Source organism: Elephas maximus, chromosome 19, assembly GCF_024166365.1.
Source record: "Elephas maximus indicus isolate mEleMax1 chromosome 19, mEleMax1 primary haplotype, whole genome shotgun sequence".
Lineage (NCBI taxonomy): Eukaryota > Metazoa > Chordata > Mammalia > Proboscidea > Elephantidae > Elephas > Elephas maximus.
In genome coordinates this window covers 32,607,057-32,630,379 of record NC_064837.1, presented here as the reverse complement: position 1 = coordinate 32,630,379, position 23,323 = coordinate 32,607,057, and the positions used below count along the sequence as shown (strand labels likewise).

At 39.1% G+C, this 23,323-nt stretch overlaps 1 protein-coding gene and 1 long non-coding RNA gene across 2 annotated transcripts in view; one reads left to right on the top strand and one right to left on the bottom strand.

Annotated features, from left to right (window-relative positions):
• LOC126062839 (uncharacterized) overlaps positions 1 to 8,126 on the bottom strand; it is a 65,710-nt gene extending 57,584 nt beyond the window's left edge. The window contains exon 1 of the long non-coding RNA XR_007514153.1: positions 7,837 to 8,126. This is a non-coding gene — a long non-coding RNA (uncharacterized LOC126062839). The remainder of the gene's footprint in view (positions 1 to 7,836) is intronic.
• Positions 8,127 to 8,130: 4 nt separating this feature from the next.
• Positions 8,131 to 23,323, top strand: part of APPBP2 (amyloid beta precursor protein binding protein 2) — a 76,069-nt gene continuing 60,876 nt past the window's right edge. Inside the window, exon 1 of the mRNA XM_049860792.1 lies at positions 8,131 to 8,550. Within this exon, the coding sequence (XP_049716749.1) occupies positions 8,413 to 8,550 (138 nt within the window). The 5' untranslated portion in view covers positions 8,131 to 8,412. The remainder of the gene's footprint in view (positions 8,551 to 23,323) is intronic.

Sequence of the window (23,323 nt, the reverse complement as noted above, 5' to 3'; positions counted from 1 at the left end):
GGCATGATCTTAAACACAGAAAACCCTAAGGAATCTTCCAGAAAACTACTGAAACTAATAGAAGAGTTCAGCAGAGTATCGGGATACATGATAAACATACAAAAGTCAGTTGGATTCCTCTACACCAGCAAAAAGAACATCAAAGAGGAAATCACCAAATCAATGCCATTTACAGTAGCCCACAAGCAGATAAAATACTTAGGAATAAATCTTACCACAGATGTAAAGGATTTATACAAAGAAAACTACAGTACACTTCTGCAAGAAACCAAAAGAGACTTACGTAGGGGGAAGAACATACCTTGCTCATGGATAGGAAGACTTAACATTATAAAAATGTCTATTCTACCAAAAGCGATCTATACATTTAACACAATTCCGATCCAAATCCCAAGGACATTCTTTAATGAGATGGAGAAACAAATTACCAATTTCATATGGAAGGGAAAGAGGCCCTGGACAAATAAGGCATTACTGAAAAAGAAGAACAAAGTGGGAGGCCTTACTTTACCTGATTTTAGAACCTATTATACCGCCACAGTAGTTAAAACAGCCTGGTACTAGTACAACAACAGATACATGGACCAATGGAACAGAATTGAGAATCCAGACATAAATCCATCCACATATAAGCAGTTGATATTTGACAAAGGACCCAAAACAGTTAAATCGGGAAAAGACAGTCTTTTTAACATGTGGTGCTGTCATAACTGGATATCCATCTAAAAAAAAAATGAAACAAGATCCATACCTCACTCCATGCACAAAAACAAACTCAAAATGGATCAAAGACCTAAATATAAAATCTAAAACAATAAAGATCATGGAATAAAAAATAGGGACAATGTTAGGAGCCCTAATACATGGCATAAACAGTATAGAAAACATTATAAAGAACATAGAAGGAAAACTAGATAACTGGGAGCTCCTAAAAATCAAACACCTATGCTCATCCAAAGACTTCACTAAAAGAGTAAAAAGACTACCTACGGACTGGGAAAAAGTTTTTAGCTATGACGTTTCTGATCAGCGCCTGATCTCTAAAATCTACATGTTACTGCAAAAACTCAACTGCAAAAAGACAACTCAATTAAAAAATGGGCAAAAGATATGAATAGACACTTCACTAAAGAAGACATTCAGGTAGCTAACAGATATATGAGGAAATGTTCATGATCATTAGCCATTAGAGAAATGCAGATCAAAACTACAATGAGATTTCATCTCACTCCAACAAGGCTGGCATTAATCCAAAAAACACAAAATAATAAATGTTGGAGAGGCTGCGGAGAGATTGGAACACTTCTACACTGCTGGTGCGAATGTCGAATGGTACAACCACTTTGGAAATCGATTTGCTGCTTCCTTAAAAAGCTAGAAATAGAACTACCATACGATCCAGCAATCCCACTCCTTGGAATATATCCTAGAGAAATAACAGCCTTTACATGAACAGATATATGCACATCCATGTTTACTGCAGCACTGTTTACAATAGCAAAAAGATGGAAGCAACCAAGGTGCCCATCAACGGATGAATGGATAAATAAATTATGGTATATTCACGCAAAGGAATACTACACATCGATAAAGAACAGTGAGGAATCTGTGAAACATTTCATAACATGGAGAAACCTGGAAGGCATTATGCTGAGTGAAATGAGTCAGAGGCAAAAGGACAAATATTGTATAAGACCACTATTTTAAGAACTTGAGAAATAGTTTAACCTGGGAAGAAAACATTCTTTTGTGGTTACGAGTTGGGGGAGGGAGGGAGGGAGGGTGGGAAAAGGGTATTCACTAATTAGACAGTAGATATAAACTACTTTAGGTGAAGGGAAAGACAACACACGATTCAGGGGAGGTCAGCACAACTGGACTAAACCAAAAGCAAAGAAGTTTCCTGAATAAACTGAATGCTTCGAAGGCCAGCATAGCAGGAGCGGGAGTTTGGGGACCATGGTTTCAGGGGACATCTAAGTCAATTGGCATAATGAAATCTATTAAGAAAACATTCTGCATCCCACTTTGACGAGTGGCATCTGGGGTCTTAAACACTAGCAAGCAGCCATCTAAGATGCATCAATTGGTCTCAACCCACCTGGATCAAAGGAGAATGAAGAACACCAAGGACACAAGGTGATTAGGAGCCCAAGAGACAGAAAGGGCCACATGAACCAGAGACTACACCATCCTGAGACCAGAAGAACTAGATGGTGCCGGCTACAACCGATGACTGCCGTGACAAGGAACACAACAGAGAACCTCTGAGGGAGCAGGAGAGCAGTGGGATGCAGACCCCAAATTCTCATAAGACCAGACTTAATGTTCTGACTGAGACTGGAAGGACCCCGGTGGTCATGGCCCCCAGACCTTCTGTTGCCCCAGGACAGGAACTATTCCAGAAGCCAACTCTTCAGACATGGATTGGATGGGACAATGGGTTGGAGAGGGGTGCTGGTGAGGGGTGAGCTTCTTGGATCAGGTGGACACTTGAGACTATGTTGGCATTTCCTACCTGGAGGGGAGATGAGAGGGTGAAGGGGGTTAGAAGCTGGTGAAAAGGACACGAAAAGAGAGAGTGGAGGGAGAGAGCGGGCTGTCTCATTAAAAAAAAAAAAAAAAAAAAAAAAAAAGGGCTGTCTCATTAGGGGGAGAATAATTGGGAGTGTGTAGGAAGGTGTATATGGGTTTTTGTGTGAGAGACTGACTTGATTGTAAACTTTCACTTAAAGCACAATAAAAACTATTTAAAACAAAAAACAACCCTATGGAGCAGTTCTACTTTGTCCTATAGGATTGCTATGAGTTGGAACTGACTCCATTGCAACAGATTTGGATTTTGTTTTCTGGAGCTGCCCCTTTGAAATCTTCTGTTCAGCTCTTTTACTTCATCATTTCTCCCATTCGCTTTAGCTACCCTACGTTCAAGAGCAAGTTTCAGAGTCTCTTCTGACATACATTTTGTTTTTGTCTTTCCTTTCTGTCTTTTCAATGGCCTTTTTCTTTCTTCATGTATGATGTCCTTGATGTCATCCTACAACTTGTCTGGTTATTGGTGTTCAATGCTATTCTATTTTGGAGAAAATCTCTAAATTCAGGTGGGATATACTCAAGGTCGTACTTTTGCTCTTGTAGGCTTGTTTTAATTTTCTTCGGCTTCAACTTGAACTTGCATAGGAGTAATTAATGGTCTGTTCCACAGTTGGCCCCTGCCCTTGTTAACTGATGATATTGAGCTTTTCCATTGTCTGTTTGCACAGATGTAGTTAATTTGATTCCTGTGTATTCCATCCGGTGAGGTCCATTTATGTTGTTGAAAAAAGGTATTTCCAGTGAATATAGGTTGTTGGTCTTGCAAAATTCTATCATGCAATCTCCAGCATCATTTCTATCAGCGAGGCTATATTTTCCAACTACCAATCCTTCTCCTTTGTTTCCAATTTTTGCATTCCAATCATCAGTAATTAACAATGTATCTTGATTGCATGTCTGATCAATTTCAGACTGAAGAAGTTGGTAAAAGTCTTGAATTTCTTTATCTTTGGCATTAGTGGTTGGTTTGTAAATGTGAATAACTGTCGTATTAACTGGTCTTCCTTATAGGTGTATGGACATTATTCTATCACTGACAGCGCTGTACTTCAGGATAGATCTTGAAGTGTTCTTTATTACGATGAATGCGACACTATTCCTCTCCAATTTGTCATTCCTGGCGTAGTAGATGATATGATTGTTCCATGTAAAATGACCACTACCAGCCCATTTCAGCTCACTGATGCCTAGGATACCAATCTTTATGCATTCCATTTCATTTTTGACAACTTCCAATTTTCCTAGATTCACACTTGGCACACTCTTCATTCGAATTACTTATGTTTGCAGCTGTTTCTTCTCATTTTTTGTCTTGGCAATCAGAAAATGAAGGTCCTGAAAGCTTGACTTCATCCACATCTTTAAATTCGACTCTACTTTGAGGAGGCAGCTCTTCCCCAGTTGTAGTTTGAGTGCCTTCCAGTCTGAAGGGTTCATTTTCCTGCACTGTATCAGACCATGTTCTGTTGCTATCCATAAGGTTTTCACTGGCCACTTTTTTCAGGTCCTTCTTCCTAGTGTATCTTAGTCTGGAAGCGCCGCTGAATCTTGCCCACCATCCGTGACCCTGCAGGTATTTGAAATACCGGTGGTATAGCTTCCACATAACAGTACCCTGTAAACCATCACAGTATGACAAACTGACAGATGAGCAGTGGATTTTCAAAGTAAGGTCTGGCAAATGACAGGGTATATTTTGCATTGTTTCTTTGGGCCAAATGGCAGCGATATGTGAATGAGGACAGTAGTATTAAAGAAAAGTGGGAACAGGCCATATTAGTTTTGGATACAGAATGCCATGTCTAGCCTTTAGGGTGACTTTAAGGGGCCATGGCAAGATGGACAATAACTATGAACATGTCTCAGAAACTTGGATTTTCCACAGATATTGATGATGACACTGAGGGATAAGAATTGGGCTGGATTTCGTATCTGCATCACTTCTTCAAGTAAGCAGAACATGTTTGTACAACCTTGCTCTGTTCTTTGCTGGTTTCCTAGTCATTTTGTTTATCTGATGCATGCTGCCATAGGTATGACTTATAGATCCTATTTAGGAGATCCATTTGACTGTTTGTTTGTGCTTGAAGTGTGCTTAACATATGGATTTAGACTTGGAGGGCTCTGAAAAAGACTCTTCAGATTTAGGACAAAAAATTTTGTCTCCATTTTGATGACCTATGGTTTGGCAGTGCATGGATAGTAAATACCACTCATATATAGCATTGCAGAGACATCCACAGAAAGTTAGGAATGTTGTTCAGCACAGGCCATGAACTGTATTATTTTCATGAAAAAATTTACACACTTACTCATATGTAGCCCTAAGAGGGAACAGATACAATATGGAGTCTAAAGTGATGGGTTTCTAAGAACTTCAGCAGATGGGAATGGAGTGTTCCAGTTATCCATTGTGGCATAACAAACCACCTCAACCTCAGTGATATAAACCAACAACCATTTTCGTATGCTCCTGTATCTTGGTATGCTCCTATATCTTGGTATGCTCCTGTATCAGGAATACAGATGTGACATGGTAGGGATGGGTTGTCCCAGCTCCACAATGCTTAGGCCCTCATTTGGAAAGACTGGAATGGCTGGGGGTGACTGAAATGTCTTCAGTGTTGAATGCTGGAGATTTCTCCAATCACATGTCTGATACCTGAACTAGTATGTCTCAGAGGCTGCACTCAGCGGGGACTGCAGACCTGAGTGCTTACATGGTGTCCCTCAATGTAGTTTGGGCTTTCTCAGAGTATGACAGCCTCAGAGTAGTTGGTCTACATGACGACTCAGGGCTCTAAGAGTAGGTATTCCAGTGAACAAGGTAGCCTTTGCATGGCCTTTTCTGATCTAGTCTTAGAAGTCACACAGCATCACTTCTACTGCATTCCTTCGGTTGAAGCTGTCATAATCCACCCAGATTCAAGAGGAAGATACTTAGACCCCAATGTTAGGGGCTCAATGAAAGAAGCCTCAAAGAAATTACAATTGAAAAATTGTCATAGTGAGTATCATAGCCTCTCAGGATTCTTTCTGCACCAGGTTCATGTCTCATTTTGCTCTGTCTGGTACAAGGTCTTCTGCTAAATCTGAGGCTACCAGAAGTCAAGGCTTAAAGAGGCTTTGATGGACTACCAGGGTAACTTTGTGACACAAAGGACCTTTGTCCACCCAAATGTATAGGTGACAATTACAGCTTAGCAGGCCTCCTCTGTATTCTACTCTTCTAGAGTTGGGAGTGCATGATTCTAAACCTTCTTCTGGCTCTGTGGGTAACAGATGATCTATTACTGTCTTATTTCTAACACACAAATCTGATTTTTTTACTTTCCTGCTTATAATCCTTTCAGGATTCTTTATCATCGCCAAGATAACATCCAAAGCTATTAGCATCACATATAAGCCCCTCTATTTTTTTTTTTTTTTATATACGCTAGCCCTGACCACTGGGAACTCCAATTCTATGCTATAATTCAAAATATGAAAGGCAGTATAGTATAATTATTGAGTACAAATCCCAGCTTTGCCAGGCCCCATTGATTTCTTGGGGGTACAAGGGAGGGTCTTTCTTCTTTCAGTTGAGGGAAGTCCACAAAAAAAGTGGCCTAGTTTTCACGGGTTTCTCTATTCAGCCAGTTCTTTAGATCCCAAGCCTGTAGCTGGCTTCTGATTCTGGAACCAATGTCCCCCTTCTACTCTTGGCCCCTTGTACCCTTGGCCCTGACCTTTCCAACCCTTGTGGTGAATTTCTTGTCACGAGCCTTGTTACTTTGGGCCTCCCAGTTCATCACAAACATTTAAATAACTTTTAACTGCAAAGCAACAAGGATGAAGAAGTCCTTTCCTCCCTGACATCTCTCTGCATCTATATACATTATTAGATGCTTAACTCCGCCCAGTAGCATCTAATGTCCGTATAGTGATGGATATGAGTATCTGACACAACTTTACTGGTTTATAGGGCCTGAGCCCAGGTCCTGATTCAGCCAAAATGTCCTAGAACACCTGAATTCAATTTCAGGGCACTCATGGATCTTTTGAGGTAGGTTTTCCAGATAAAATACAGACACCCAGTTAAATTTAAAGTTCGGGTAAACGACAAATAATTTTTTAGTGTACGTATGTCCCATGCAATATTGTATGAGTAGATGTATGCATAATTATGCATTTTTGTGGGGAGAGGATCCAAACTCTTACCTGCACCTCAAAAAGATCTGTGTCTAAGAACTCCTGATGTGAGATTCGCAGATAGAACGGATGTGCTTGAGTAACTCGGAATAGGTGGATAAAACTACTGCATGTGCCATAATTATATTAAAAATAATTCACCGTTCAACTGAAATTCAAATTTAAGTGACCATTGTATATTATTTTATATGCTAAATCTGGCAACCCTACCTTGAGGCCAACCACAGCTTTCTTAGGTTCATGATTATAGAATAGGAACTGGCATAGACTGAGGATTAAGTGTCTTCTTTCTTTCATTTTTACCAAGCTATTTAACCATTTAAGTTCGAAATACCATAGAACTACCCAGGTTGAAGGGTGAACTAAAAGAACAACTTCCAATTTCTTCCGCTCTAAATGTCAGGACTTTTTTTATTGCCATCTTCAGATCTTATATTATTATAGAGTGACTACGAGATTGACAGTGTCACAATTATGGCCAGTAATTTTCTGGTTAAATTCCTAGAGCAGAAAGATGTTGCATCAAGTTCTTGAAATAGATTCAGAAAATTACATTACATAAATAACAGATGTCCAGGCTAAGGAAAGGAGGGAGATGCAACAAGTAGTCCCGATCATTCAACAATCCCCTGGGCCCGGGACTAGAACAACAGTAGAAAACAGAAATCTTCATTTCTATTTCACCATTAAGTCCTATCACAGCGATCATGTAGCCCCTTTTCTCTGACCAGTCTGCAATTCCATAATTAGGCTAACGTTATTACCAAATTTTCTAGAGCAGGGGTTCTTTTTACTTTTTAAAAGTTTACTTGGAAAAAAGGAACACGGTAAAAAGTTCAAACCGTGCAAATGGTTGCACAATGAAAAGTTAAGTCTTACTTCCATCCTGACCTTTAGTTCCCGAACTGGGGATTCTTGGACTTGGGTTAGGGACCGGAGCCTATGGAAGGATTTCTGGAGTACCGTGAATTCCCTGCATTATGATTTTTAACGTACAGATAACTATGTTTTCTGGTTTTTTTTTTTTGAGAAAAGAGTCCAAACTTTTACCTGAGACTCAAAAGGTTTGGTGTCTAAGAGCTCCTGGTGCAGGATGTGCAGAAGGAACTGATGCGCTTGAATGACTCGAACCAGGAGCTAGGCGCTCTGTTCTAACTTGCATGGTGTAAAAAGTTTCCCCTCCACCCAACTCTCGGCTCCCTTAGAAAGAAAGTACGTTCTCGGTGGGAGGGTTCACTACGCTTTGCTCCCCAAATTTTCCTCCTGCCGCATTCCTTCCCTCCCAGCGCATCGGCGTCCGCTGACGTCATGACGCCGCACACGCAGCCCCGCCCCTGCGGAGATCGGCGCCGGGACGGACCCCGGATTTCTCTCAAAGCCGGAATGTGAGGCCTGGGCCAGGCTCTCTCCTGCTCTCTGCCCGCTCTTTCTCCGGCCCCGTGTCCGCTGCCGCTGTCCTCCAGCTCGCCCCTGGAGTAGCCGGGGCGGCCGTGCCCGTCTGCCGTGTGCCCGCGTGGCTGCCGCCGCCCCTCCGAATCCTCCGGGGCCGCAGAGGAGTTCGCTACGGAGGGAGGCGGGGGCCTTCGGGAGGAGGCGGCGGAGGAGGCGGAGGAGGAGGGAAGGAAGATGGCGGCCGTGGAACTAGAGTGGATCCCGGAGACTCTCTATAACACCGCCATCTCCGCTGTCGTGGACAACTACACCCGCTCCCGCCGAGACATCCGCTCCTTGCCCGAGAACATCCAGTTCGATGTTTACTACAAGGTACGGACCGTGGGCCTGCTCTCGGCTCTGCTGCCGCAGCCTCTGGGGCCGCACCCCCTTCCACGTCTGCGAACCCCGCGTTAACCCCACACCCCTCACCCCTCATAGCAGGATTGTCTCCCGAGACATCTGGTGCGGCCTCTAGGTTGCCAGTATAAAAACACCTTACGTCTACATCCTTAGGCTCTTGGGACATGGTATATATATCTCTTCTTAATGAGTCTTGCCTCCTTTTGGGATTGCCTCCTTTACCGTGGCCCCCGATGGATAGGCCTTTTGCGTAGACTTCCTCCATTGCGCCCCGGTCCCACTCAGTCCTTTCCTTCCAGCCCGTGTCCTGCAGGGAATCCAGAGGTTGTTGGAAGTCGTCTGTGTACTTTATTCGAAGATTCCTTATTGCTTTAATTAGTGTTTATATTAGGGGTTGGATTGAGAATTTTATTAATATGGGGGTGGTCATCAGCTGTTTAAAAGGAAGGTGAGAAATCTTGCCTAAAAAAAAACTTTAAATTTTTAATTATGTTTATATAGTTGAAAGTTGAAATCTTGTAGCATTTCTAAACCGCTCTCCCTCTAAACTCTGAACAGAAAGTCTCCAAGTCATTCTTCAAGGAGTTTCAAGGATAAGTGTCTTCAGACGTAGACAGTTTTTACAGTGTTTTTAGAGGGAGTAGAACTTTATGGACTCGGAACCTCCCTTTTCCTTTCCTCCCCCACCCCTCCACATTTGATTGTGAACACTGGATTTATTATTTAGTTTTCATTGCCTTGAATCGGTGTGGAGAACTATTCTCTGGTAGCCACACGTGCAAAATTTGACCAGAAGTAGAGTATGATTTATTTTTTAATAAATTCTTCGTCTTGATTCGTAAGTTGGCTAGAGCAGTGTGAACTGATATTCAACAGATGTGTATGTTCTTACATATGTGTGGTGTTTTCTGGCAGTTGTTTTATTGGGAAGATTGCCCACTTTCTCCACCCCCAGGATATTTTTTTTTTTTTTTTTTTAGTATTAGCAGCTGACGTCCTACATTCTACTAAATCCAGCTGCTTTGCGCCAATTCTAACAACTAAAAAAAAATTTTTTTTTCTTAATATTTGGAAAAGGTTCAAGGTTCATTTTGGTCATGTGTGTATTTTTTGGATTTAGAGAAAAACCCTTCATTCTAAATTTCTACCTTACATCAATTTACTTTTGTGTATATCCACGGAAATTTGTGTATTTGAGATATATGAAAGGATGAATTAAGTTTGTCTCGCGCAGTCTGGGAAGCGGTGCAGCTTTTTGTGTGCAGCTATCTCTGTCCATTTTTTTAAATCATATGTGATCTTTTACATTTCTAAGAAGAAATGATTGGGAATTTAATCTCTTAAAGTACATCAATAGTTGGATTCTTTCAAAATATTTGGATATCTTGTAGTGAGTTTCACGTCAAATTGAAGCTTTTCATTTAAGAATTATTAGTGAGTATGAACAGATGGTGCTTTTGTCACATTTTCCGTTTGACAGAGTTCACAAAGTTTTAAAACTGCTTCATGTTGGCACACTTTTACTCCTTAAGAGTTGTATGCCTGTTGGGATTATGACAGTGTGTTGTGCTAAGGGAAGGAAGGTATTTAACATGTGCCTGGGACTGTGAAAAGTGCTTTTACATATGTTATCTTGTTTAATCCTCACTGTTAAACTGTGAAGTGGGGTGTAACCTTGTTTTATAGGTTAAAATAAGTAATTTAGTCAAGCTGTCATACCTAATATTTAGTTCCCGAGCTGGAATTCAAATCCAGACCTGATCGTTTCTGTTGTACCTTGCTTTCTTGCTTAGGAAAATTTTCATCTGGAGGTAGTAGATTATTTTAATGAGAGACATGATAGTACTACTTTTTAGTTGACTCTTATGATAGAGGCCCCTAGGAGTGAAAGTCAGTTTCTGGATTCCAGCCTTTAATGAAGACATAAGAAAGGATTTTTACTCTTTTTAATCACTGTATAAACAATTGTAAGTACACATATAAATAAATATAAGGTACTTATTCCCAGCCTAACTTGTGAAAATTTTGAGGGGCTTAACGTTTACAGTTTCCAATTTTCCCCACTTCAGAGTCAGGGAGAAACTCAGTCAGATCCTACAGCTGCTACCAAAAGGTCAGCAGTTCAAATCTACCTGGTGCTCCTTGGAAACTCTATGGGGCAGTTCTCCTCTGTCATATGGGGCTGCTATGAATCAGAATTGACTCGATGGCGATGGGTTTGTTTTTGTTTTGTTTTGGTTTAGCCGTCTCGACTTCCATCAATAGGTATAGCCATAGACAAAATTATAGTATTTGGGGAATCAAAAATTCCTTCATCCCTTTGTATTGGTATAATCCAGTGTCATTGTGTTAATCTTTGTCAGTAACTTCAGATGAAGACACAGCCATAAAGCATTAGGAGGAGTTACGGAATGAACGGGAGGTGAAGAAATAGAAGTTCTGACTCCTCCCTAAGAAAGGAGGGAGAGAGAGTTGAGAATGTGGAAAGAATAAAATGTGAAGGGTTTTTTCTTTCCAAAGAACAGAAGATGTTAGAATATGCTACAGACTGGCCGACAGAAACCAAGATTGCACCAGGAAATAAATTATAGAGCAAGAGTCCCTGAGCGGGAGCATTAATTAATAAGTCTTGTCCCCTTCACTGTGCATTAATTATTAGTCAAATTAGAGTTGGAGAAAGAATACTTCTTCCTATTAGACCTGGAGGAGCCCTTGTGGCACAGTGGTTAAGAGATCAGCTGCTAACCAAAAGGTCAGCAGTTCAAGTCACCAGCTGCTCCTTGGAAACCCTGTGAGGCAGTTCTCCTGTGTTTTATAGGATCACTATGAGTCGGAATGAACTCCAGGGCAACGGGTTTGGTTTTTATGGTCTAAGACCAGGAAGAAAGAGTTGAGGATCCAAGGTATCTAAAAGGCATCAGTGTAAGTAAGCTTGCAAGGAATGGTTGTCATGAAGTAGGAGGTAAGATCATCTGCTGAGAATAAGTGATAGGAATGGTGGCTTTTCTGCAGAATGGCTAATCAGAAGTTTGAAATGGCTGCTGAGATATATAACTAAGAATATGTGAAAGAATTGACAAGAGCCCTGCTGAGGATTTGCATTTCTGATAAGTTCCCAGGAAGTTACACATAAGAATTACCTAGGGATCTTGTTAAAATGTAGATTCTGTATATCTGGAGTGGAAATGGAAGTTCTCAGCAGGGGTTCGAACCAGTTCTAAGCCCTGGTTGGAATCAACTAGATGACAGTGGGTTTGTTAGTGGTCCAGTACAGATCATTGCCTTACAAAATAACGGCTTCCATCCTGAATGTTTTTCCTCTTACGTGTACGCAACCATTTCAGTATAGAAGTGGATATTGTGAATTAGGGGGCTGATTCAGGGTTGGAGCAATTATATACGAAGTGAAAGCAAATAGAGTGAGAGCAAGCCTGGGTTCTTTAAAGAATGAGGTGTATGATCTCTTATTTTTATTTTAACTGCTAAATGATGTATTTTTTTTCCTCCTGTTTCAAATGCAGAGTTTGCCAGAGTTCATTTTTGGCTGGGTGAAATATTTCAGTAATTGTTCTATTTAATTTTTTTACAGCCCTAGACTTAATGATTTTGTTTTTTTATTGTTGTAAGTCTCAGACTGAAGACCACACAAATTAATGCTAGATTTAGGATTAGAGTGTAGTTAAGTTTTTCCTTTTTCTATGTATATTTCTGTTGTATAGCTATATACAGCCTCAACCAACATTCTGAAAATCTTTTTAAATTGTCTGGTGACAAATTGGGAAAAACCTTTACTGCATATTTGACAAAGAGTTAATATTCTTATAAACAGCGCTTATGATCAGTAAGATGAGAACTCAACATTTACTGGGGGAAGGGGGTATAAAAGTGTATAAATAGCCAGCTATATTTAGAAAAAAGTTAGATCTTTGTACCACAAACTAAAATGAGTTACAGGTGAATTAAAGATTTAACTATGGCAAATGAGGTCATGAAAGTATTAGAAATAAATTATCAGAAAATACTAGAATAAATTATTGGGTCAGTATTTTTTTAATGGGAAATGACTAGAATTTCTTGAAAGGAATTATATTTTAAGGTAATTTACAAATTATAAAAAATCAAACATGAAAGTAAGTAATGTAAAAGCTGAAATTCTATTACTTCTCTGTATTGCCAACACTCTTGGTATAGAGAAGGCTTTTCTAAGCATGAAACCAGAATACAGGGGAGAAAAAAAGAAACTGATACTTTTGAGTACGTAGTAACTAGGGTGAAAAATTGTAAGCACGTTTTTATAAAGACTGCAGACAGCAACATTTGACAGGTAAAGAGCTAATTTCCTTGACATAGGTATATAAAAAAAAGGAAACCAAACCCGTTGCCGTCAAGTTGGCAAAGTAGAACTGCTCATAGGGTTTCCAGGGAGCAGCTGGTGGATTTGAACTGCTGACTCTGTGCCACCAGAGCTCCAATATAGCTATAGAAGAGAAAATACAAATGGCCAGTAAACCTTAAAGGATGCTCAACTGAAATATAAGTTAAAGTGTAGTATCAAGCCTAAGGCAGCCATGAGAAAGAAAATCTGAAAGACTTACACCACCAAATAACAAGCTGTAAGAATTAAGATAATATAGCATTGGCACGCGGACAGACAAACCAGTGGAAAAAAAAAAGAGTCCAGAAACACTGACATATACGTGTCACCTGATTTATGATTAAAGTACCACAGCAGTGCAGTGGGAAAAAGAAAGTCAAGTAAATGGTGTTGATCATATAGCCACATGAGGAGTGGAAAATATGTTGACTTCAACTCAACACCATACACAAGAGTAATTTCTGGATGGATCGCTGATCTAAATGTGAAAAATAAAGTTTTTAGGGAAAAAAAACTTCCTTATGTCATCAAAGATTTATTAAATAAAATAAAACATGAAATACAAGGAAAATTAGGTAAATTGGACTATATCAAGATCAAGAACATCTGTTCATCAAAAGATACCAAGTGAAAAGGCAAGCCACAGAATGGGAGAAGATATTTTTTGTAGTAGGTATATCTGACAAATGACTCATATCTTGCCTGTAAAGAACTACAAATTAATAAGAAAAAGAACTCCATTTTTTTAAACGGGAAAAGAATTTGACTAGGCATCCAAAAAGAGGATATTCAAAGGGCCAGTCACACATTACAAAAGGGATTCAGTCTCATTCATTGTCAGGGAAATGTTATCCTACTGTATACCCATCAGAGTGAATAAAATAAAAAAAGACAGAAAAAAATTGTTTGCAAGGAAATGGAGCAACCGGAATTCTCATGCATTGTTAGTGAGCATGTAAATTGGTACACTGTTTTGGAAAACTAGCATTCTCTAAAGCTGAACATACACATACCCTATAACCCAGCAATTCCTCTCCAATTTATATGCTTAAGAATGTTCACCCCAGTACTTTTCAGAATAGCCAAAAATGGCAGCTCTCCAAATTCCTAAAAATAGGACAGTTCATAAATTGTGAAATTGTCATACACTGAAATATTATACAGTGAGAATGAATGAAGTACAATTGCATGGAACAATATGGGTAAATCTCACAAAAGTGATATTGAGTGAAAGAAACCTGTCACAGGAGTATGTATTAGCAGCTCCCAAACTTTCTCTGTTCACAGCACTCCATTCACAGCACCCTGGGATGGGGGCGGGGAACAAGCCCTTTGCTATTGATTCAATTCGGAGTCATGGCGACCCCATGCGTTACAAAGTAGAACTGCTCTATAGGGTTTTCTTGACTAGTTTTTGTGGCAGCAGATTGCCAGACCTTTCTTTCATGGAGCTGCTGGGGGCGGGGGGCTTGAACTGCCAACCTTTCAGTTAGTAGTCAAGTACAAACCATTCACACCACCTAGGGATCTTAAAACATCCCAGGTCACAAAGAATACCTACCTGTTAGTTCTAGTGTAATAAAGATGCTGAATATTGTTTTTTCAAATTTAAAATACCATGCAGTGCTCTAGGGTACCTCAGTGCATGGCTTGGAAATTGTAAGTGTATACTGTATGATTCCATTTATATAAAGTTCAAAAACAGGCAAAATCAATCTAAGGCATCAGAAGTCAGGAGAGTGGTTACCCTTGGAGGATAGTGGGGTAAGGGGAGGCTTCTGGTATTCTAATAGTCTGTTTCTTGGTCTGGATGCCTGTTACGTGTGTGGTCATTTTGTGAACATTGATTGAGATTTACATTTATGAGTGCATTCTTCATGTATATTATACTGCAATAAAGTTTTTAAAAATAGTATCAGTCGCCTGTCAGATTGTTAAAGTTTAAAAATTTAAATAACGTATACCCTTTTTGGAAGGCAGGCCTGGTGGTCTGCTTCCGAAAGGTCAGCCCTGAAAACCTGATGGAGTGAACCTGCTCTTCATACACAGGCTCATCAACTCGAGGGCAACTAACAACAACATACCCTTTCACCCATGATACCACTTATAAGAATTTTTCCTGTAAGAATGCTTGTCGAAGGTACAGATAATTCCATTCAAGGGTGTTTAGTACAGCATTGTTTAGGATGGCAAAAATTGGAAGCAACAGTACACAACGGTTAAGAGCTCAGCTGCTAACCAAAACGTTGGCAGTTCGAATCTACCTGCTCCTTGGAAACCCTTTGAGGCAGTTCTGCGCTGTCCTATGAGGTTGCTATGAGTTGGAATTGACTCAGCAGCAATGGGTTTGGTTTTTTTAATACACTAATTAATCAGAAATGGAGTGTCATACTGCAGTTCTAAAGAATGAGGATTGTATACGTAATGGGGTGGAACACACAAGGTGGGGAGGAAAAAAAAGCTTGTTACGAAGTGTTATAAATAGTATAATTCTATTTTGTTTTGTAACATAGGAGGACATGTGAACGTTTTTGAGTATGTGCTGAAAAGAGAATCTAGAGGACCCAACACATTTTTAGTGGTAGCTACTCGAGGGGGTAGGATTGTGGCCATTTTCTACTTTGTATCCTCTCTATTTCTTTTAATACTTGGGATTTTATAATGTTGTATTACTTTGGTGGAGCCCTGGTAGCACAGTGGTTAAGGGTTGAACTACTTACCAGAAGGCTGACAGTTCAAATACACCAACTGCTCCTTGGAAACCCTGTGGGGCAGTTCTACCCTGTCCTATAGGGTTGATGATGAGTCGGGATCAACTCGACGGCAGTGGGATTACTTTGGTAAACAGAACAAAATATATAAAAAAAAAAAATAAAGTTGAATTTTTAACAGCAAGATACCTGGGATAAAAAGTTGTGCTAAGAGGATAATAGCCTAATACTGATATACATTTGTCAGTATAATTGAGAAATAAGTCCAAGAATTCCTTTAAAAAGAAAAATAAAAAATAATTACATAGTTAATTCACAGCTAGTCAAATCAAGAAACATGGAAGAATGCTCAAATTCTCAAAATTAGGAATGAGAAAAGGAAAAACAACCACAGATAAAATGAAAAGAGGAAAATTAGCTTTTTTAATTAAATTGTAGACAAGTTTTTTTAGGTGTAGACTATCTTGTGTCTCTGCTATTCCACCTGAAAACTGTATTGAAATATGTTCTTAGGAAAATACAAATCGCTAAAGAGAGAGATAATAACCTAACCGTGAAACCATGAAAGAAACTGAGAAATTATACTTCTCCTTCTGTCTGTCTTACGCCCCAAACAAGTGAACCCTCCCATCCATCAATATCAGACACTTTTCTTGGATGAATTCAAAGAACAGTTGATGCTATTGGCATTTTAATTGTTCTACACCATCCTAATTACTTACAGTAAAAAATAGGCCCTCAAAACACTGATGTCAAAAAAAGGAAGCCTTAGGATAATCTCATTTATGAATCTTGAGGCATAATTCTGCAAAAAATGATAACTGGAAATCAGTAAGTCTGCTAATATAACTCACCATGTTAATAGGACAGGAGAAAACTATCAACTATAAGGATCATCTGCATAACAAATTAATAAAAATCCAACTTTTCCATTAAACTTTGATAAGGGATGTGTAGATATTTCTGGCATTATAAACATACATCTAATCAAAAGGTAATATACGTATCTAAACAGAAATGTTTAATGTGCAACACTGAAAGCATCTTGATTCAAATTAGGGCTATTATAAGGTATCCTTTTATCAGTATCATTGAATTTTTTTAAGCAAAGACTTTCTAAAACTGTTAAGTTTTCAACATTCTTGAAATGTAGTTAGAATAAAGGATAGTAAATATTAGAAAGAATGAGATGGTATAATTGTATACATGAAAAATCCAACAAAATCACATAATCACTTAGGGGGTTGGGTTTGATAATTTGTTGCAGTAGCTGCACAGAACTTACAGACCATACTCAATTATGGAGTTTATTAGGGAAGTAACAGTTTACAGTTCAGGTTCAGGAATGCTCAGGATACAGTTCTTCCATCAGGACAGCCTCTCCTCAGCTGTGCTCACAGGCAGGCCTCTCTCTGGCCCTCAGCCCCTTGGCCTGGCTGTTTGGGCACATGTTGCAAAGCTCTTTAGCTCCTCCAGTAAGTGCCCAGAGGCACCTCACTCCGCCAGTAAGCCCCTGCCTAAAGGCATTCAGCTTTCTTTTTCCGTGGGCCAGGAAGCTCACTGCTCTATCTCCTGCCAGTCTTCTGGTTCTTCTGCCATCTTGCGTCACTATCGCTCTTGTTACTGCTGTGCTGTCATCTCTCACTGTCTTCCATGTTACAGCTCCTCTCTCTGTCTCCTGGATCTAGGAGGTTCTCAGCACAGGTATCCCAGGTCTAAGAGAAGTGCTCCACTTTTGGCTCTTTCTTGGTGGTAGTGAGATCCTCCTTTGTAGTATAGGAAAGGATATATTTTATTCAAATTAGCAGCAGAAAACATGCCAAGGAGTAAATCCAAAAAAGTGTGCAGAAATTTAAGTGTTCAAAAAATGTAAAAGAGACACATTTTAGATGAGAAGCATTTTAAAGATGCCATTTCTTCCAAATCTGTAGAAACTCCCACAAATCAGTAAGAAAAAGAGGACTCATCTGCTCTTATGTTGACAGTGATTTTCTCTACATGGTAAAATTGAATGATTTTTTTTTTTAAGTTCTATATTTTCTTTAAAAAAAAACTATAATTCTTCTGAAATCAGAGGAAACAAATGTTTTAAAGTTGGTTATCTAGAGTACAGAATACATTTTCCTACATAAACAGAATGTATATTCTGATAGCTGTAGTACATACCCTGTCTCTACTGCCTCATGAATACATTCTCATTTTTACCACAGGTTGGTAATGCAGCTTCAAGAAGAGAAGCTGGGAAACTTCCTATCCCAAATATTGAGCTCACTGGTATATATTGATTAGTATCTTAGTTACCTAGTGCTGCCATAACAAAATATACCACAGGTGGGTGGCTTTAAAGAACAGAAATTTACTGTCCTATAGTTTTGAAGGCTAGAAGTCAGGACATCAGCTCTAAGAGGAAGATCGTTATTTGTCTGTGCCCCAGGCGTTGTTGGTGTTCCTCGGTGTCTGTCTTCCTATGTGTGTATCTTGGTGTTTGTTCTGTTCTTTTTATAGGATACCACTTAGAAGTGATTGGGTTTAGGACTCACTCTACTGTGGTAATTGCCTAATTTACATAACAAAAGAACCTCTGTTTCAAAACAGTCGTTTACTGGGGTTAGGACTTCAACACATTGGGGGGGGCACGGTTCAGTCCATGACAATTAGATCTTAAATCTAACTAGATCATGGTTTTGAGCTTCCATCTATATCATGGTAGCATGTTTTAGCATTAACACAATCATGCTATCTTGAAAATTATGCCATTGATCCACAAAGTGAGGGATAAGGTTACAGATTTCTAGGTAAATAGGTGTACCTCCATCCATGTGATGGTTTGAGGGAAAATCTCTTAATTTCTTCTTTAATGCCTGGTTGACCTATATGAACGACTGCATTTTTAAACTTTAGTAAAGGTTTGCACTCCAATTTGAGTATTGACAATATCTCTTTCTTGCGCTTTTTAATAATATGAGCAAGTCTGCTTAACCCTGTAGCTCACTTACCAATAAACAAAGCACTTTGCCCAGCAAAATACACATAATGATATGTTGGTCAGTTATATTTTAAAAAAAACATGAAATAGAACCAGTAAGTGAAGAGCAGCTGAGAAGTTAAAATGTTGATAAGAAGCAAGAAATTTAAATGTTGGATTATCTTCAAAAGAAAGTATGTAGTTTTTAATTGATGGGTGCATTATGTTAAGGTGCTTCTATGGTCCTTGCTTTAACCTAGAAATTTATAATCCTAGATCATACTGCAATCAAACAACAGATAAAAGGCGTTAAATATAAGATAAAAAGTACAAATTAAAGGAATACAAAGTTAAACTCCAAGGTAAATTCTTTCAGAGCTACATTTTAGAAGAATTTGCGTATTAGAAGACAAAAATAAATTCATTTTGTGAGCGAAGGTGTGTTAAACAAAACACTACTGTCATTTTTTTAGAGATGAGGGATACATTTGCAAGACTTTTCCTTTTTTAAAAAAATTTTATTATGGAAAAATTAAACACATAAAAGTAGACAAAATGGAATAATAGACCTCTATGTATCTACTGCCTGGCTTCAACAGTTACCAATCCTTAGCCAGTTTTGTTGCTGCATCTATTCTCTCACCCACTTTCCCCTTTCCTGTAGTAATGGGAAGTAAATCTAGACATATAATTTCATCCATAAATATTTTAGTAGCTATCATAATCTATTCTCCTACCCAATTTCCCCTTCCCTGTAGTATTGGGAAACAAAGCTAGACATCATATAATTTCATCCATAAATTTTTAATAGCCATTGTACTATTATCACGCCTAAGAGAAATTAATAGTAATTCCTAAATGTTATTAAATATTATTGTTCAAATTTTCAGTAGTCTTAAATGTCAAAGATGTATTTTTTTTTTTTTACTGTTTGGATCAAGATTCAAATAAGTTCCACACTTTGTTTGGTTGATAAATCTCTTAAGTCTCTCTTGATCTGTAGAGTCCCTCTCCATCTCTGTTTTCTTCTCCTTGCCATTTATTTGTTGAAGAAACCGGATGCTTTATTCTGTAGATTCTTCTGTTTCCTAGTCTAGATTTTGCTGATTGAGGTATAAAACATTTCATCACCCCTTCTGGGTGTTTTTGCATTTGCCTATATAGGGACTTAAAGACCATCTTAAGAATAGATTTGACACATTGAACATTAATGACTGAAGACCACACAATTGTGGGATGATATCATACATGAAGAAAGCAAAAGATTGAAAAGACAGGAAAGAAAGAAAAGACCAAAATGAATGTCAGAGGAGACTCTGAAACTTGCTCTTGAACTTAGAGTGGCTAAAATGAATGGAAGAAACAATGAAGCAAAAGAGCTGAACAGTAGATTTCAAAGGGTGGCTCCAGAAGACAAGGTATTATAATGAAATGTGCAAAGACCTGGAGTTAGAAAGCCAAAAGGGAAGAACACTGCATTTCTCAACCTGAAAGAACTGAAGAAAAAAATCAAGCCTCGAGTTGCAATTTTGAAGGATTCTAAGGGCAAAGATACTGCACGACACAAGAAGCATCAAAAGAAGATGAGAGGAATATGCAGTCATGGTACCAAAACGAATTAGTCAAAATTCAGCCATTTCAGGAGGTAACATGTGATCAAGACCGGATGGTATTGAAGGAAGAAGTCCAACCTGCAGTGAAGGCATTGGTGAAAAATAAGGCTTCAGGAATTGACAGAATACTAACTGAGATGTTTCAACAAATAGATGCAGTGTTGGACACGCTCACTTGTCTATGCCAAGAAATTTGGAAGGCAGTTACCTGGCCAGCCAACTGGAAGAGATCTGTATTTGTGCCCATTCCAAGGAAAGGTGATCCAACAGAATGCAGAAATTATTGAACAATATCATAAATATCACACACAAGTAAAATTTTGCTGGAGGTCATTCAAAAATGGTTGCAGCAGTACATCCACAGGAAATCGCCAGAAATTCAAGCCAGATTCAGAAGAGGACATGGAACGAGGGGTATCATTGCTGATGTCAGATGGATCTTGGCTGAAAGCAGACAATACCAGAAAGATGTCTACTCTGTGTTCTATGGACTATGCAAAGGCATTTGACTATGTGGAATTATAACAAATTATGGATAACATTGCAAAGAATGGGAGTTCCAGAATACTTAACTGTGCTCATGTGGACCCTGTACATAGACCAAGAGGCAGTCCTTTGAACAGAACAAGGAGATGCTACGTGTTTTAAAATCAGGAAAGGTATGCATCAGGATTGTATCCTTTCACCATACTTATTCAGCCTATATGCTGAGCAAATAATCGGAGAAGCTGGACTGTATGAAGAAGAACGTGGCATCAGGATTGGAGGAAGACTCATTTTAACAACCTGTGATATGCAGATCACACAACCTTGCCTGCTGAAAGCGAAGACTTGAAGATCAAGACAACAGCTTTCAGTATGGATTACACCTCTACATAAAGAAAACAGAAATCCTCACAACTGGACCAATAAACAACATCACGATAAAGGAAAAAAAATACTGAAGTTGTCGAGGATTTCATTTTACTTGGATCCACAATCAACATCCATGGAAGCAGCAGTCAAGAAATCAAACGACCTATTGAATTGGGCAGTTCTGCTGCAAAAGACCTCTTTAAAGTGTTCAGTTCAGAGATGTCACCTTGAAGACTGAGGTGCATCTGACCCAAGCCATGATATTTTCAGTCAACTCATGTGCGTATGAGAGCTGGATAATGAATAAGGAAGACCTAAAAAGAATTGATGCGTTTGAATTATGGTGTTGGCAAAGAATAGTAATTATACCATGGACTGCCAGAAGAACAAATGTGTCTTGAAAGGAGTACAGCCAGAATGCTCCTTAGAAGCGGGGGTAGCCAGACTTCATCTCACATGTTTTGGATGTGTTGTCAAGAGGGACCAGCCCCTGGAGAAGGACATCATGCGTGATAAAATGAAAGAGAGGGAGACTCCACAAGATGAATTTACACAGTGGCTGCAACAGGTAGTTCAAACAGAGCAAGGATTGTGAGGATGGCGCAGGACTGGACAGTGTTTTGTTCTGTTTTACATAGGGTTGCCGTGAGGTGGAACCAGCTTGATGGTACCTAACAGCAGCAGCAACATATAGGGCCTTCATGGGTTTCACTAGTCTCAGGGCAGTTTATTAATGCTAATTTGTGAGTTTGAGGATCTGTAAGTCATCTGTTGTGCTTGCCATCGAGTTGATTCTGACTCATAGCAACCCCTTTTGACAGAGTAGAACTGCCCCAAAGGGCATCCTAGGCTATAATCTACAGGAGCAGATCGCCACGTCTTTTCTTCCATGGAGCGGTTGGTGGGATCCAACCACTGGACTTTTGGTTAACAGCTTAGCCCGTAACCGTGGCACCAGCAGAGCTCTGTGTAAATTTTCTAGGTAGTATGAATTTGGACTACACATTCACAAGTGTCCCAGGCCAGAGGTTTTAGTTTTTCACAGGAGACTTTTTGCTATGGGACGTGTTTTGGATCTTTGTTACTCCGGGCTTTAGGTAGGTAGTTCAGTTCCAGGTCCCTTTCCTTACTGCATCTGCTGCTTGGGCTCCTGTGTGGTCATTGCTATCCAGCCCCCAACCCTCCTGTCATATTGCTAAAAGCTTTACTTCCACTCCTCTTCAAAACTTAATTCTTTTTTGGAATGGATAATTTATTTATGTTCCTAAGACATAACAATGAGTTCAAACATACCAACGATCATGAAGATGGCACAGGTCTGGGCAGTGTTTTGTACTGTTATACATAAGGTCACCATGAGTCAGAGCTAACAACAACAAAGGCAGTCTACCTCCCTCCATCATAAACTCATATCACCTCCATCATATCACCTGTAAAATTTTTTTTCTGCTCTGCTAGATTCTAAATTTTTTGAGATCAGAGAATAACTCTTAGTATTCCTAGTCCTTAGCACAGTGCCTTACAGAAATGTTCCAGATAAATATTTATTCAGTTAATGAAAACGAGTAACAGGTGGAATTTTTTTAGCGATAATATTTTTGCCTCTGATGTGAAAACCACAAAGATGTAGTAGGTTCAGTAAGCTAAGAGTTTCTTATGATGAATATGCCAGGGTACTTGGTGAAAAGATCAGACGTTAAAACAGGGAACACCTATTTTTGTCTATAAATTTGAACCAGCTGGTAATCAGAGTGTGTTTTTGTTTTCTTCATTTTTTCATAAGTAAAAATTTAAGGTAGCTGTTCCACTAGGGACTGGCACTTGGTGTTTTTCATGACTCTTAGCTCATGAAGTTTGTGTTCAAATTTGTTCTTAGAGTTTATTGTTTGACCTGTCCTATGCAGAGTACTGTGAAGAGGGAGCATAAGACTGCCTATTAAATGTTTCTCTTTAAGACACTTACAGTGTGCTTGAGGAGACAGTAAGTAAGTGTGTGAAACTGTGGAGTTTTTCCCTCCCTGTCAATTTCATTGAATAGATGAATTTGGGTAGTTTTAATAAATAATGACAGGATAGCAATGCTAAATGCTTGATACTCTAATTATTGATTCCAGAGTAGAGTCAGTGTCTTAAATTTTTTGTTTCTTCTAATGCTCAGGATTCCTTTCAAAGTAAATAGCTACCAATTTGGATTATGCATTTAGAAACTATCGAATGTATATAT